This window comes from Vipera berus (genome assembly GCF_964194415.1).
Source record: "Vipera berus genome assembly, contig: HAP1_SCAFFOLD_215, whole genome shotgun sequence".
NCBI classification, from domain to species: domain Eukaryota; kingdom Metazoa; phylum Chordata; class Lepidosauria; order Squamata; family Viperidae; genus Vipera; species Vipera berus.
In genome coordinates, this window is record NW_027673520.1 from 1 (window position 1) to 17,159 (window position 17,159).

Genomic DNA, 17,159 nt, shown 5'->3' on the forward strand with positions numbered 1-17,159 from the left:
TTTTGGTTTGAGGAAAGGCTGTTACCTAAAGGAATCTTTCCAATGTAGGTAATTCTCTTTGGGGATGTTTACAGCCAGATGGCATGCTTGAAGTGCAAACTGTACAACTCCCTTCATTTCCTTTAAGGATGTCATCACAACTTTGCAAGCTCTCTCAGATTTCTGACTTCCAAAGCAAAAACCCACTCCATGCAATTTCTCTCCATACATAAAAGCCTGTTGGATAGCTCATTTCCTTACTGTATTTTCCATATGTCAAACCCCACATTGTCAGGTACAACAAGTCACGAACCAGGATAGAGTTCAAAAGTAGCAGAAGTTTATTTCATGTTACCTTTACACAAGAATCTGAGCTACTAGCGGTCAGGGCAATTGGTGTCAGATAAGAGTCGAGGGAATTCAAGAGAGGCTGGATTTAGGTCTCTTACGTTGGCATAGAGATTCCAAACTAATGATGTATTTGACTCCCACCTTCAGGCTCAGCCTGGTCATCTCCTACCCATATACATCTGTCATGGCTTCTCAAAAGGCCTCCTGAGGACAAAATAAAGCAAGGGCAGAGCAGCCACACTCATTCAGGGGTGCAACAGTGCACTATGAGCCGAACCCGAGCTCCAGAAAGTGATCAGTGATGAAATAAAAGCAACATACAGCGTTGACAAACGTAATCCTAACGTAGTCACATTTAGTTTCTCGAGGTACAGTTGTAAAAATAAATAAGTTGTACTGGTAACTTGTACAAATCCCGTTTTGTTTGTAACAGATAAAAGGTGGCACTTGAAAAGGTGGGGGCGGGGGGGGGAAAGGAAGACACTGGCTTGTGGAAAAGTGGTGCATATTTTTGAAAAAAGTTCAATTGGTGGTAGCAACAGAACAGCAACAAGAAGTCCATGATTGCAGAGACCGAGAGTTTATTCTTGTTTGTTATATTCATAGTTGGTTCAGCATCATTGGCAGACGCTGAACTGGAAAAAATACCGTGTAACACCTCTTCTCCACGAGCTACATTGGCTTCCGGTTGCCCTCCGGGTGAGATTCAAGGTGCTGGTAATGACCTATAAAGCCCTAAATGGCTTGGGTCCGGACTATCTAAGGCAAGGGTCTTCAAACTTGGCCCTTTTATGACTTGTGGACTTCAACTCCCAGAATTCCTCAGCCAGAGTGCCTGGCTGAGGAATTCTGGGAGTTGAAGTCCACAAGTCATAAAAGGGCCAAGTTTGAAGACCCCTGATCTAAGGGAACACCTGCTGCCGGCATCATCTTCCCATCGTCCTGTGCGCCGCCACAGGGAGGGCCTTCTCAGGGTACCGCCGGTTAATGAATGCCGGCGGGTTATTCCCAGGGGAAGGGCGTTCTCTGTGGGTGCGCCTGCCCTATGGAACCAACTACCCACAGAACTCAGGACTGCCCCCGACCTTCGCTCATTTCGCCGGGACCTGAAAACTTGGCTCTTTGATCTGTTTGGTCCAGACTGTGGGGTTGTTAATTTAACTGGGTTTTAGATTTACTCTTGGGGCTTGAATTTAATTTAATTGTTTTAATTGATTTTAATTTTTTGTATTTCATGGTTTTAACTGCCCTGTAAACCGCCCTGAGTCCTACGGGAATAGGGCGGTATACAAATTCAATAAAATAAAATAAATAAAATAAATAAATTATTTTCAGACCACCTTATCTGCATTTTTTCCCTTCCTCCTCCTTTTCTCCCCTTCCATATGCCTCAGGTTTACGACAGAGACCTGACTTCTTCTGATTTTATGGGTTCAGCAGTTCTGATGCTTCACAAACTGGAACTGAACAGGTAACCTAACACTTATATTTGTCTTTCAAAGTGCAGTTTTTTAATTTTTTTTAATTTTAATTCCATTTATATCCCGCCCTTCTCCGAAGACTCAGGGCGGCTTACAAGCTTAGCAGTAGCCTTCATTCTATGTATATGCCTGCTTATTAGGGCTTCAACACACACCCCAAGCGGCATTATTACAAAGTCAGCTTATTGCCCCCAACAATCTGGGTCCTCATTTTACCTACCTCGGAAGGATGGAAGGCTGAGTCAACCTTGAGCCTGGTGGGACTCGAACCTGTACTAATTGCAGGCAGCTGGTGTTACTTAAGGAGGCATTAGCCCACTGCTCCTACTTCGGACACGTTATGTGATGATCCAGTTCTGGAAAATGGACTTATGCTGGGAAAGGTGGAAGGAAAAAAGAAGAAAAGGATGGACCATCAGCAAAGTAGACGGACTCAGTTACAGCGGCAATGGATGCAACCTGAAAGAACAAGTCAGGGGCAGATTGCTATGGAGAAAACCTATAGGTTTTTATCAATAGACAAAGAACAGAAAAGAGCAACAAAGATGTTTAGGGGATTGGAGGCTAAAACGTATGAAGAACAGTTGCAGGAACTGCGTATGTCTAGTCTAATGAAGAGAAAGATTAAGGGGAAAACATGATAGCAGTCTTCCAATATTTGAGGGGCTGCCACAAGAAAGAGGGGAGCATCATTCCTCCAAAGCACCTGAGGCCAGGACGAGAAGTAACAGAATTTATCAAAGGGAAATGCAACCTAGAACTAAGTAGAAATTTCCTGACAGAACAATTAATCAGTGGAACAACTTGCCTCCAGAAGTTGTGGGTCCAACATTGTAGGTTTTCAAGAAAAGGTTGGATAGTCATTTGTCAGAAATTGTATATAGTCTCCTGCTTGAGCAAGGGGTTGGACTAGAAGACCTCCAAGGTCCCTTCCAACTCTGTTATTCTGTTATTCTATATGAGTGGCACATAAGTTGACCCATCAATTTACATTTTTGAAGCTTCTGGCCGCATTGTGCCTTAACCCCCTCTTCCAGCAAACCTGGGAACACAATTTCTTCTGTAGATCTGGGGATTTTTAAGGGGTGAATTGGGGATCTTTGTAGCTGAGCACGTTTTAAGGTGTTCATTTTTGGCCCTTTACTATACTTCACTTTCTAAGTTGGCAACCTGTGACCTCATTTTGGCACCAAGCCCCAGATGGAGTCATTATTTACTTTGCAAGTTTGGAGCATTTGTTTGGGTAACTGTGCTTACATTTTGATGGGCTAGTTCAGAGTCGTATAAAGAATTCTTTGGCACTGATACATCTGCTTTTATTTATTTGTTTGTTTTTATTTCATACTTCTTAACACTCCAACTCCCTCACGTGGGAGACTGGTTTTCCAAGTGCTGAAGAGAAAAATTCCCTGGCTGCATTCTTTCCTTTGGACTGGATGATTATTGAAGATACTAAATTAAGGAAGCAAATGTCTATGGAGATTCTCAGTCATCCAGGTCATGTTGTCCCAAAAATGTTGTGTTTTTTTTTCAAAAGGCAACTGGACTTTCTTGTTTTTTTTTCCTTGAAGACATTTCGCTTCTCCTCCAACTCCCATTTACAACACAGACCTTTCAGCAGTACCAGGAGGGTTCCACACCCATCTGCACTATTCAGGTGACCCTGAGGGCAGAGATAAACCTCAACAACTCTCAGAAAGAGTGCTAAGGACCAGATGACTGCCAGGAATATAAATCCTTCCATTCTCCACCCTTCAGTCAGAACTGAAGAAGCTTCTTGGATGAGAAGCGAAACATCAAGGAAAAACCAAGTCCAGTTGCCTTTTGGAAAAACGCATCATTGGGTTTGATGGCCAAACATTTGGGGTGCAGAAAGGCCCACAGGCTGGAGCACTGACCAAAAATGACTGCGGCAGCATGACGAATATTGATGTGGTTAGAAACCTTGAAGGTTCTTGTGTTAGGAGGGTGCTGTTTTAAAGTGTTGGGATATAGTTTTTCAAATGGTGCAGAAGCTGCTTTAGGATTTGGGGACTTAGACTAATGTTTTCGAAGGATACCAGCTGTCCTCATTTTGCAGCCAAACTCTCAAAGAGGCCAAAATCACCGTAGGCAAATAAAAACATCCTAAACTTCCACCTGAGATTTGCAAAAGCTTTTGTCATGACAAATGTGCAAATTTTGAATGGGCCACACCGGTTATAGGCTGTTAGTGCAATTTTATGTCCTTCGTGCTGTCATAAATTGTCATAAATTGAGGAGGGGGTTGCCAGTCAGGCCACTGAAATTAAGAGGGGCAACCGGGAGGATGCAGTGCTCCAAGGAAGAGTTTCATAGGGTCTCTCTCGTCACCCATTTTTATTTTATTTTATTTATTTTATTTTAATTCCATTTATATCCCGCCCTTCTCCGAAGACTCAGGGCGGCTTACAAGCTTAGCAGTAGCCTTCATTCTATGTATATGCCTGCTTATTAGGGCTTTCACACACACCCCAAGCGGCATTATTACAAAGTCAGCTTAATTGCCCCCAACAATCTGGGTCCTCATTTTACCTACCTCGGAAGGATGGAAGGCTGAGTCAACCTTGAGCCTGGTGGGACTCGAACCTGCACTAATTGCAGGCAGAGGCAGTTATCCATTACAGAGCACTTGAGGTGCATGGCACTGTTGCCCTCTGTATGGCTCAGTGAATATTTGAGTCCTTCTCAGTGTTTTGCTCTTAAATTAAACACCAGCTTTTTTGCTTCTACTTTTCTGAATACTACCAAGGCAGTTTTATTTTGAGTGGGCTCGGTCCAGTATCACATCTCCCCTAGGACCCCTGAAACATTAACTGGAAACATAGAAAGAAAAATAATAATCAGGTGATGGATTAGTTTAATTGCATGACCATTCGTAGTAAAATATTCTGGATAATTTTTGCTTCTTAATTCATATTAGCTCCTGAAATTAATATATCTGCCTGTATGTATATACGAGTAGGTCTCTACAGGTAGTCCTCTATTTACGTCCAAAATTGGACCCAAAGTTTATGTTGCTCAGTGAGAAATCTGTTAAGTGATTTTTGCCCCATTTTACGACCTTTCTTGTTAAGGGAATCATTGCAGTTGTTAAATTAGGAACACTATTGTAAGTGAATCTGGCTTCCCCATTGACTTTTCTTGTCAGACGGTCGCAAAAGGGGATCACATGACCCCGGGACACTGCAACCGTCATAACTATGAGTCAGTTGCCAAGTGTCTGAATTTTGAGCACGTGACCACGGAGACGCTGCAACGGTCATAAGGGTGAAAAACGGCCCTTAAGTCACTTTTTAAAGTGCTGTTGTAACTTCAAGCGGTCACTAAACTAACTGTTGTAAGTTGAGGACTACCTGAATATCTTTCTCAGTTATATATACTGTATCTCTATTTGTCTACAAGGCATTAACAATCATAATTCATGATAAAAGTACAGAACATTTGAAGGTACCAAGCAATCGTTAAGAAGGGATTGGTGCCTGTAATCTTTCCCTTGTCGATTTTGGTCAAAGCCATTCTTGTTTCGTTTGGTGAAAAATGGTTTGTTTTGGAAGCGGGTTTGAAAGGAGAACATAGGTGAAATGGGTAAAGTGCCATGTTCCTTCCCTTGTTTTATGATCAAGGAATGTTTTGAACTAATAGAAAATACTTGTAGCTCGGGTTTTAGATTTTGGCTGTGGTTTGTTCTCCAGGCTTGTTTCAATATCATTTCTGAACGTTTCGTTACCAAACTAGGTAACATCATCAGCAAGACGTTCTTGTCCTATTCTCCCTAGCTTAGACACAAGACATTTGTAAGCTAAGGAGAATATCTTGCTGATGATGTTACCTAGTTTGGTAACGAAACGTTCTGAAATGTTATTGAAACAAGTTTGGAGAACAAACCGCAGCCAAAAAGATCAAGGGATGTGCTTGGAAGTCTTTCACTGTTGTATCTTCCCAGTCTTAAGATTCTTCCTAAGTTCTCATCTCTCTAGTGGTGAGTAGGCTCTCCCCAACTTAATACAGGTGATCCTTGACTTTGAACGATTGTTCAAAGTTACGATGAACTTCAAAAAAGCTATTTATAACTTACAACCGCTGTGGTCACAGGATTGTTTTGGGACACTTGACAGCCAGTTCAACGTTTATGACCAATTGCAGCATCCTGTAGTCAATGACCACAATTTGACAGAAAATGGCAAAAAAGCCCAGCTGATATGCTGGATGTGGTTTGCTTAAGGACCATGGTGATTCATTTTACAACTGGTTGTAAAAGTGAGTCATGTGGCGCCTCTGCTTATGACTGCAGTGACCTTATGATTGAAATTCTGGACTGCCTTGTGGTGGTAAGTTGAGACCTCTGAGGAAGGGATTCTTCTTAAGAGTTTTCCTATCAGTGATACTTCTGTTGCTACTAAGTGGTAGACACTGTTGAAAGATTTTTTCCTTTTCCTTGGAGAAAGAATAATCATCTGTTCGGTTTTTTTTCCTCCTCAAGTTTGGGGGAAATAAACCATATAAAGGCTATTCCAAAAGATGCTTTATCAAAAGGCAACTGGACTTTCTTGGTTTTTTCCCTTAAACATGTTTTGCTTCTCATCCAAGAAGCTTCTTCGGTTTGAACTGAAGAAGCTTCTTGGATGAGAAACGAAACATTTTTAAGAAAAAAAACCCCAAGAAAATCCAGGTGCTGTTTGAAAAAGCACCTTTGGGACAACCATGAGCTGGATGACTGAGAATCTGCATAGACATAGGTAAAGGTTCCCCCACACAGGCGTGCTAGTTGTTTCAGACTCTAGGGGCCGGTGCTCATCTCTGTTTCAAAGCTGAAGAGCCAGCACTTGTCCGAGGACGTCTCCGTGGTCATGTGTCCGGCATGACTAGATGCCAAAGGCGCACGGAACGCTGTTACCTTCCCACCGGAGTGGTCCCTATTTTTCTACTTGCCTTTTTACGTGCTTTTGAACTGCTAGGTTGGCAGAAGCTGGGACGAGTAACAGGCGCTCACTCTGCTATGCGGCACTCGGGATTCGACTCACCAAACTGGCGACCTTCTGATCGACAAGCTCAGCGTCCTAACCCACTGAGCCACCGCGTCCCTAGACATACTCAGGTCCATATTGCAAAAAGAAGCTGAGGGTGCCATCCAAGGCAAAACTGGATCTTATTTTATTATTTGCAATTACAATGAAATATACTTAGTGAGTATTTAAATAAATTTAATTTAACTGCTTCTTCTTGCAGTATGGACCTGAACATGCCTACATGAAATATTTCCAAGGAAAGAACCAAGGAAGTCCAGTTGCCTTTTGAAAAAGCACCTTTGGGACATGACCATGACCTGACCATAAATTCACTGTTTGAAGTTTCTCCTCATTTCAGCTATTTTCCCTCAAAAATCTTCCTCCCCATTGATTTTACTTCCTAAAGATGATTATGGGACCTGTAAGAAAACCAGGGCCTTTCGGGGGAATAAATATGAAACTAGAGGATGACTGAGGATCTCCATAGACACCTGTAATGGCTGCTTCTCCTTGACTCTTGTTGCTATCGGAGTCTAATTTCCTTTTCTTTCATCCAGGACGATTGAGAGGATCCTAAAATTGGAAGATCCAAACAGCTTGGAGGACGACATGGGAGTGATTGTGCTGAATTTAAGACTTGTTATGAAATCGGGTGATATTAAAAGAAATGTAAGTAAGACTATCATAGCCATTCTGGTTTTCCTGGTGGGAAGGAAGAGACGGACACAGAGCCAGCATCTGTGGTTGTGTGTTGTTGTGCCAGGCAAATTCATACTACAGTGGTACCTCGGTACTCATTGTTAATTGGTTCCGGGAGGCCCAATGAGTACCAAAAATGATAAGTACCAAACAGTTTTTTCCCCCATGAGGAATAATGTAGTGAGTCGTAAGGCAGCCAACATGGACAAGTTCTACCTTGTGCATCAAGTACCAAACTAACTATGAAAACCGGGGCAAAATTTTCATGTCAAAATGTGCTGAGTACCAAATTCAATGCGTTTCAAAGCAGTTGAGTATCAAGGTACCACCCTACACCTATTAGGGATCCATTAAGGGAAGACTTTAAGTGTAGTGATAGAGGATATTTAAGGAGATGCTCCATGTATGCCTGGTTGAATGAAAAGGATGAGTAGGGGAGACATGATAGCACTATTCCAATAATTGAGGGGCTCCTACAAAGACGAGGGTGTGTGTGTGTCGAACTATTTTCCAAAGGATCAAAAGGCAAGACAAGAAACAAGAAGCAATGGATGGAAACTACATAGCTGTTAAGCAATCCAGCTTTATCTCCGTGGTAGTTGTCAAGATGTGAAGACAAACATTAGAGGCATGCGAAGCAAAGGTAGATCTCAACTCACCCTCCCAGTGGCATCATGAACACATTTTCATAGTTTTTCTTGGCAACAGCATGAAGCCATTTATCATTTTCTTCCACAGCATAATTTCAGCTTCTCCATACATCCTGAAGCTACGGGCTTAGCTGGCATTCTTTCCTCTAAGTACCAACTAAGTCTGGTTCTTCTGAGCTTCTCACGCCAGATAAAGTCCATCAGGCGTTTCCTCCTGCTGTGGGCAGAGTCAATATCACTGAACTAAAAGTGGGAATGAATAACAGAACAACAGAATTGGAAGGGACCTTGGAGGTCTTCTGCAGGCAGTCCTTGACTTACAACGGTTGGTTTAGTGACCGTTCAAAGTTACAACTGCACTGGACAAAGCGACTTACCACCGTATTTGACACTCACAGCACCCCCACGGTCAGGTGATCAAAACTGACACGCTTGGCGACTGGCTCATATTTATGATGGCTGCAGCGTCGCGGGGTCACGTGATCCCCTTTTGCGACCTTCTGACGAGCAAAGTCAATGGGGGGGGAAGCCAGATTCGCTTAACGACCGTGTTACTAACTGCAGCGCTTCACTTAACCACCGTGTCAAGAAAGTTGTAAAATGGGGCAAAACTCACTTAACAAATGTCTCACTTAGCAACAGAAATTTTGGGGATCCGTTGTGGTTGTAAGTTGAGGATCAAATGTAGTCCAAAGCACGGTCTTGGGACATAAGGCGAAGGAGCATTCAGCCCTCGCATAGAGCTAGCCTAGTATCTCTCTGCAGCCAGAATGTGCAGATGTTCGTGGTTTGTAATATTTTGTAAGCAGTCATCTTTTTCCCAAGCTTTGAGAAAGCCATTACAGTTGGATTCCGACTATTGGGAACTGAACATCACTCATGGGTTGCTCTGCTGGAGGATATGGGGAGCCATTTTTAATATTTACCTTCTACTATAACGTACCGAGCTCCCTGAGTAGCAGTTTTGAAGGTTCTTACATTCCAAAACAGCGTGGAAACAGATGCTGGGAAGATGTAGTAAAAAGGATTGGTGAGAATTACCGATTCTTCAGTGACACATCTGTGCTGAATTGTACTCCTATCATTTATGGAGGACGTAACTCAGTCAGATTCCGACAACGCAGCCTATGAAAGAGGTCAGCAACAGTCAGAATATTCCATATTCATAACCAATTCAAAAAGTTGGACAAATAAAAGTTTTTTTTAAAAAAAATAAAAAAATAAAAAAGTCTGGGGAAAAAAAAAAGCCCAGTGAGATGCCCCCACTGAAAATTACCTGCCTTCAGTCGCCCCTTTCCGTGATTCATAAAAGGTTTTGGAGCAGGACATAGATAGCAGCTACTGTCAGGCTTGTCCCAAGTTGGACTTTTAGGAAAGAAGGACCGTCGACTCCCATTTCGTAGCGAAAGGTTTACTTTTGCTAAAGTCAAGTGGTTGCAGCATAAGCAAAGCTGGACCTGAATATTCAAAGTCTGATATATATTTTTTTCCTTTTTCCTTGCGAGGTGAAAGATTTTCTGCTTTCCCTCACCAGGATAGGCTTCAAATACGGAGAACCAAGAAAAGTTGCCAGAAGTCGGAGGAAAACTTTCCTGACAAATGTCTTGTCGGGCTCATATGTGAGAGTTGATGGTTCCTCTAGAGCAGAGGTAGGCAACCTTGGCTCTTTCATGACTCGTGGACTTCAACTCCCAGAATTCCTGAGCCAGCCATGCTCAGCTTGGAAACCTCTCCCTTTCCCCTCAGCATGGCTGGCTCAGGAATTCTGGGAGTTGAAGTCCACGACTCATAAAAGAGCCGAGGTTGCCTACCCCTGGTCTAGGGTCACATCATTGCCATTTGTGACTTTTCCAGCATGGAAACCTCTCCCTTTCCCCTCAGCATGGCTGGCTCAGGAATTCTGGGAGTTGAAGTCCACGACTCATAAAAGAGCCGAGGTTGCCTACCCCTGCCCTAGAGATAGGCTTCTACTTGTCAAACTGAAGAATCTCTACCTTGTGGAACTCAAATGTCATATTTATTGGCTAGCACCATAGGACAACCGGCGAGTGGCCTTGGTCTTTTTCTGTTGGATACAATTTTCAGTTCTTCACTTCCACAGGGATAAAAATTCTCCGTTCCTTCAATCTCTGCTTGTACAGTTGCTTCCCAATTGATAGAAGAGAACATTTGCAGCTCAGGGTCGAACTGGGGGGTCCTTGGTGGTCTCTGAGCTTGGTGGTTTTCTTGCAGAGGTTTCACCACTGATGGCGGTGCACTGACGATGTTACCTAGCTGGGTCATGAAACATCTGCAAGAAAACTACCGTAGTTGTTCCCTTGCTCCTTTCCTCACGCTCCTTCCCTTCTAGCACTGATGATGCTACCTAGTTTGGTAGTGAACATCTGCAACAGAACCACCAAGCTGAGAGAGCACCAAGGACCCCATAATCCTTCTCCTCTACTCTCCACACACCCCACTCCCTTCTAGCACTGATGAAGTTAGCTAGTTGGGTCATGAAATGTCTGCAAGAAAACCGCCAAGCTCAAAGAGCATCACAGACCCCATAGTTGTCATCCGCTCTCTCCTCTTGCATGCCCCACTCTTTTTTTTTTTTTAGTACTGGTGATATTACCTAGTTGGATAATGAAAGGTCTCCAAGAAAACAACTAAGCTGAGAGAGCACGGGGACTGTATACTCCTCCTCTTTCCAAACTCCATTGCCTTCTAGCATTGATGATATTACCTAGTTGGGTCATGAAACATCTGCAAGAAAACCACCGTCATAGACCACCAAGGACCCCACAGTTCTCCTCCTCCATCTCTTCTTCCTCCATTCCCCAAACCCCACTACTTTCTAGCATTGATGACGTTACCTAGTTGGGTAATGAAACATCTGCAAGAAAACCACCGTCATAGACCACCAAGGACCCCACAGTTCTCCTCCTCCATCTCTTCTTCCTCCATTCCCCAAACCCCACTGCTTTCTAGCACTGATGATGTTACCTAGTTGGGTCATGAAACATCTGCAAGAAAACTACCAAACTCAGAGAGCACCAAGGGCCCCACTCTTTCTAGATTTCTAACTAACCTCATTGCCCTTCCGAGAACTGTTCCCCACTTGTATTCTTGAAATACGTGCAGCAGTGGAATAATATTTGAAGTGGGACTTAACAGTGGGAGAATAAAGTGAATTTTTAGCTCCTGTGATTACTCACTATCCTCTCTCTCTCTCTTTTTTTTTCTGGATCCTCTCTTGGATGTTCCATGTTGCACCTCTGGGGGGGAATGGTGGACGCAGCGATGGCCAAACCGAAGGAGATGCTCTGTTCCAAAGGTAATGTGTTCTTTGTCCCCATCGTTGTGTTGTTGTTATTATTATTTTGCTTTTCTTTCAGCTGGAAAAAGCCAACCAGCTGCTTGTAGTAATGAAAAGCAGAGATGGGTAAGTTGAATGCAGATGGAGGTCCCTTTTGCTGAGCGTCTTCTTTCCAAAAGCCTCTTTGAGCATCAAACATGGTCACTGTTGCCAGGAGAGGAGCTTCCATCAGCCCTTCCCTAGCAAGAATATTGTGTCTTTGTGAAGTTGTTCTAAATTGGAAACAGGCACACTGAAATCTGTCAGTAAGTCTGGCAGATTTGGGAGCAGGAGAAACATATGTTGGGATGTCAGCCTTCATTTCTGTCCTTTTTTAGGATTACAGTCTATCAATAATACATCAGACTTAATGCGCTGGGAAAAGATTTAGCACAGATCAAATCCACACAGAAACTGGAATTTTCAATTTCAGTAGGGGTTGGGGTTTTTTTGTTTTTTGTTTTGCTAAAGGTTGTCTCTCACTTTTGGTTCTTCGTTAGCTTCTCCCTGAAGATACAGAGGGGCAAAGTTGATGCCTCTGGGAAGGTTTGCCAGGCGGAAGAGCTTTAGATTGGTCCTTTCAAAAGTTTGCCCATCCAAGTGACACGTTTGAAGTGGCAGGTGGAGAAAACGTGGGTTTCATTGCATTAACAGAGCTCAGTAAATACTTACACAGTTCATTAAATTAAATTTAGGTTTTCTGATTTTAGTAGGAATGAAAATAGTTGCTGGTTTTATTTTGCTTTGATTCAGATGACCCTTCCTTCCTTCCTTCCTTCCTTCCTTCCTTCCTTCCTTCCTTCCTTCCTTCCTTCCTTCCTTCCTTCCTTCCTTCCTTTCTTTCTTTCTTTCTTTCTTTCTTTCTTTCTTTCTTTCTTTCTTTCTTTCTTTCTCTCTCTCTCTTTCTCTCTCTTTCTCTCTCTCTTTTTTCTTTCTTTCTTTCTTTCTTTCTTTCTTTCTTTCTTTCTTTCTTTCTTTCTTTCTTTCTTTCTTTCTTTCTTTCTTTCTTCTTTCTTTTCTGGGAGGCTTCTATTGAACAGTTAAAACAACATATAAAATTCCACTAGCCTTCTGTTGCATTCCTATCTCTTTCTCTTTAAAAATAGTTTCCAGCGGTATGTTAACTGCAAAATGCTTGATCTCTACAAGGCATATTGTATCCATTTTTGCAGTTTAACCCACTGAACTCCCCTCAAATGAGAAAAATAAAAGCCAGCTTTGGGCCAAATCTACTCCTGCTCCAATAAGATGCTGGTGCTTGACATGGAGTTCTGATCAAATTCCATTTGATCACAATCAATACATCAATGCTCATGATCCTCCCTGACCCCTACTCCTTGATCACAAGGATAAAAATTCTCCGTTCCTTCAATCTCTGTGTGTACAGTTGTTTCCAAATTGATAGAAGAGAACATTTGTAGCTCAGGGTTGAACTGAGGGGTCCTTGGTACTCTCGGAGCTTGGTGGTTTTCTTGCAGACGTTTCATGACCCAACTAGGGAACATCATCAGTGCACTTCATTACCTAATTGAGTCATGAAACGGTTGCAAAAAAACCCACCAAGCTCAGAGAACACCAACCCCACCCCCAGTTTGATTCTGGAGTTTCCTTTGGATATTCACCTATTATTTGGGGCTGGGACTTTGTTTTGTTATTATCAATGAGATATACCTTTAAAGTCATTTGGGTCAATTACTGGGCGCTCAAGGCGCTTTGGAAGTCCTTTTAGTCATTCTTACAAAAAAGGAAGGAAGAATTGTGGAAGGAGGAAAAAAACACAAACCATGTAAAGGCTTTTGTCGTTGTGTGTTGCTGCCACTAGAGGGCAGGCAGGTTTCAGCACATGGTGCCCAGGTTATCATTGGATATAGAGAAGGATTTTTAAAAGCATCTCTTCTGTGGCCATTGGAGAGTCAGAAAAGAATTTCCCAGCAAACCTACTTGGGCTACTCTTGACAAAGCAGTATTTCCTTCTTTATTGATTCCTCTGCCACAGTAAAAGGCCCACATTGTACATCAATAACTATCTTTAGTTAGGGAACACCGAGCTGGGGAAACAGTGCTGGCACTTGCTTGCTTTCTTCTTTCATCCCATTTTTTTTTTCTCCTCTTCATTTTTTTTCTTTTCTTTCTGTAATGGATCATAAAGTCAACAAAGGAAAAATAAAAGAGAGCTGGTACAGGGGAAAAAAAGTGTTTTGGGGAGTAGTGAGAGGCTATGGAAAAAGCAATGACTTGAGCAACCTTCCTTCGTTTGGCACTGTCTTCATTGTAGCTTAGACTACAAGGTCCATCAGCCACAGCCGGCTTGTGTATTTCCCCCGCTGGTTGCAGGTATGAGGTTTTAGGAATTGGCTCCATGTTCAGGGCCACTGCAAAAAAATTTTTTCCCCTCCCATGCATGTAGCGTTTTTTTTTTTAAAAAAAAAAACCTCACATGCAACTGTATTTCCAAGCATCATGGAACTAGTTTATAATTTCATTAGTTGTTTTAAATAACTGAATTATATCATATTGAAAACATGGATTGTTTTTAGATCCACGTGATATGTGAATATCAACAGCACTATTAATCTGTGCTCTATAAGTCATAAAATAAGAGGAAGAATTTCAATGTCCTTGGATTGTCCAGGCAGTAGACATTCAATGACCTTACAAGCATCGTTTGTTGGTATTCCTCAAGACTTCTGGTTCCATTTTATTTATTTTTTAAAATTTTCTCGATACAACTTGAACTTTTAATGGGTTTAATTAGCTTAAAAGTTTTAAAAGCAAAATGCTTTAAAAATGACTTCCTCAGAATTAAACAGATCCAGCACTCATAATGTTATAAGAAGCCCTGTTCACCCAGAATGTGGATTTGTCTGCTGTTTACTTTAAAAGTCTTGGTTATCTTAAGATTTTCTTCGGTAAAAATTACACTGGCATTCCTAGAAATAAATATTTTTAAAAATGATAATTTTAAACATTAAAAGGGATGTTGAATACTGCAAAGTGCAGCCCCCCCTCTCTCTAGATTCTTTCTTTTATTCCCCCAAATGGCCTTACTTTTTATGCGACTTCACAGAAAATAGAAATGGTCTATGCCTGATGTTTAGAATTTTGTTTGGAAGTGTGTCTATCCTTTTAGAAAATCATAACTGTGAACACTTAGTGTTCTTGAAATTTTAAGAGAATATCAGTTTGCATCCAAAAGTGGTAACTTTCCTTCCCACGACAGTCTTATGTTTTGCATGCTCTGGATATGCTCGCAAACCATCAAAATGGGTGCACCAGCTGAAAACAAATTAGGGATTCCCTATTCTAGCAGCCAATTTTTTTCCCCTCTCATATAATCTCTCGATGCTCAAGAAATGTGTTTTTGTTCTTGTTCTTGTTCACCTGTTAAGACTCAGCTATTACTGTTTGGATTATCAATTTATTTTTCAAATTTATATAGCTGCCTGTTTCTCAAGTCAAGTGGCTCTGGCGGCATAGAACAATGTATATTTTCTCTTATCGCTGCATAAACTGACGACCATGGGTAAACATTTAATTAATTTTCAGTTTTCTCCATTCCCTTCTGAGTTTTAGCTAGGTTTGACTGGGGTGTGTGAGACGGTAATAGGTTTGCTTCTGTTATGAAATTCGTGGAAGATGGAAGGAAAGGAAAGCAGAAATAGATTTGGCCCCTTTCTGGGCCAGTGGTTTTCCTTGGAGATTTTGCATGCAAGAGGCAGTTGCCAATAGCTTCATTAGAGCGTCTGATCTCAGATTGGCTTTGTGTAAGTGCTGGAAACCTTTGCAACGTGGGGCACGCTTTGCTCACTCAAGGGGCACCAAGCAGCTGAAGGCTTTTTGCTCTAGGGATGTGGGCTTCTCGTGTTTTCTCCTTCCCGTTCAACGTGTGCAGAAGCCAAACCAAATTGATTGCCACCTTGGTGTCCAAATAATTGGATAAATTGGCCCAGAAAGGAATATGAGTTGAAGCAAGGCAAAAAAAAGAAAGCCCATCTCTGTTTTATGTGGGCACGCACCCGCACTTCCGTTGGAGCATCTTGCCCCACCTCACTGGCTTTCTTATTTTTATTTGTCCATCTCCAGAATTCCGCTTTGGGCTATTGTCCTGTTGAAACATTTTAAACAACTGTGGAATTCTATTGCGTGAGAGTTCACCTGCCTCCTTTCATTTGTCTTAAAAAATTTTTCCTATGGGGAAAAAAATGCTTCTCCAGAATGGTGATCCTGCCTAATGAGCAGAGCTAAGGGAGGGGAGAGACCAAGGAGGGATCCGAGGAGAGCCGCAAATCATTTTCCTTTGAAGCTGTGATGCTGCTTTGACCTCTTCACAGGTCTTTTTGTCCCCTTGTCACATCTTTTAAAGGACAGGCGTTTGAAAGACGTCTTCATCTTCGTTTGTGCAGCTTTCACTGTGGCAGCGTCTTAAGACATCACAGGTTTTGCCTTGGAGTGTTTTGAAAGCATCTAAGCAAAGCACAACAGATGGCCCGACTTTGGATCGAGAGTTCTTGCTATTTGCGAGTTCCATTAGGACACACTGAAGGCATAAAATTCTTCCAAAATTTAAACTCGATTCCTGCAGAACCCCAACAGTTTGTTCGGAACTTATTGTTTTCCAATTATTGAGGGTCACTTATACAGGGCTTGGTCAAATGAATAGCTTGGCTACTCTTGCATGGCCTCCCATTGGCTTTGCTTGTCAGAAGGTCATAAAAATGACCCGGTTGCTAGTGCCTGGATTTTAATCACATGACCACGAGGATGCCGCAACGGTCATAAGTGTGAAAAACCATTCAGTGCCTTTGTAACTTCAAATGGTCACTAAATGAACTGTTGTAAGTCAAGGACATTGCTTTATTTGTTGGTTGTGTCATGTTTTATATCATCCAGAGTCCCTCTTTGGGACAGTTTAGAAATATGAAATATAGACAGATAGATGGATAGATAAGATAGATAGGTAGATAAGATAGAAAGATAAGATAGATGGATAGATGGATAAATGGATAGACAGAAAGATAAGATAGATGGATAGATAGATGGATAGATAGACATAGATAGATAAGATAGATGGATAGACAGATAAGATATAAAGATAAGATAGATGGATGGATAGATGGATAGACATAGATAGATAATATAGATGGACAGAGAGATAGATAAGATAGATGGATAGATAATGGATAGATGGATAGACATACATAGATAAGATGGATAGATGGACAGAGAGATAGATAAGATAGAAAGATAAGATGGATGGATGGATGGATAGACATACATAGATAAGATAGATAGATAGATGGATAGAGAGAGAGAGATAAGAGAAAGATAAGATAGATGGATAGATAGATAGGAGAAAGATAAGATGGATATATAAGATAAGATGGATAGATAAGATAGAGAGATAGAAAATAGAGATAGAGAGATGATAGAGAGAGATAGAATAATAGAGATGAATAAATAGATAAATCTACATCTTCCTTCTAGAATGGAGGCAGTTCTGGTCAACTGCTGGGCTTTTTATTTTCAGAAATAGGAGATCAGCTGCTTGCCTTTTCTGCCACCAATCCGAGGCACCACCTCAACTCTCTAGCTATCTCTTCCCACCTCGCCTGTGAGGTGGGAAGATTCATTTTTT

The 17,159-nt window shown here is 41.8% G+C and overlaps 1 protein-coding gene across 1 annotated transcript in view; it reads left to right on the top strand.

The window, feature by feature from the left end:
- Nucleotides 1-1,724: 1,724 nt before the first annotated feature.
- The window catches only part of LOC308679335 (multiple C2 and transmembrane domain-containing protein 2-like), a gene marked incomplete at both ends in the record, with an annotated part of 53,265 nt that continues 37,830 nt past the window's right edge, over nt 1,725-17,159 (top strand). Inside the window, 3 exons of the mRNA XM_081346941.1 lie at nt 1,725-1,801; nt 7,396-7,507; nt 11,468-11,503. Of these exons, the coding sequence (XP_081203067.1) occupies nt 1,725-1,801; nt 7,396-7,507; nt 11,468-11,503 (225 nt within the window). The remainder of the gene's footprint in view (nt 1,802-7,395; nt 7,508-11,467; nt 11,504-17,159) is intronic.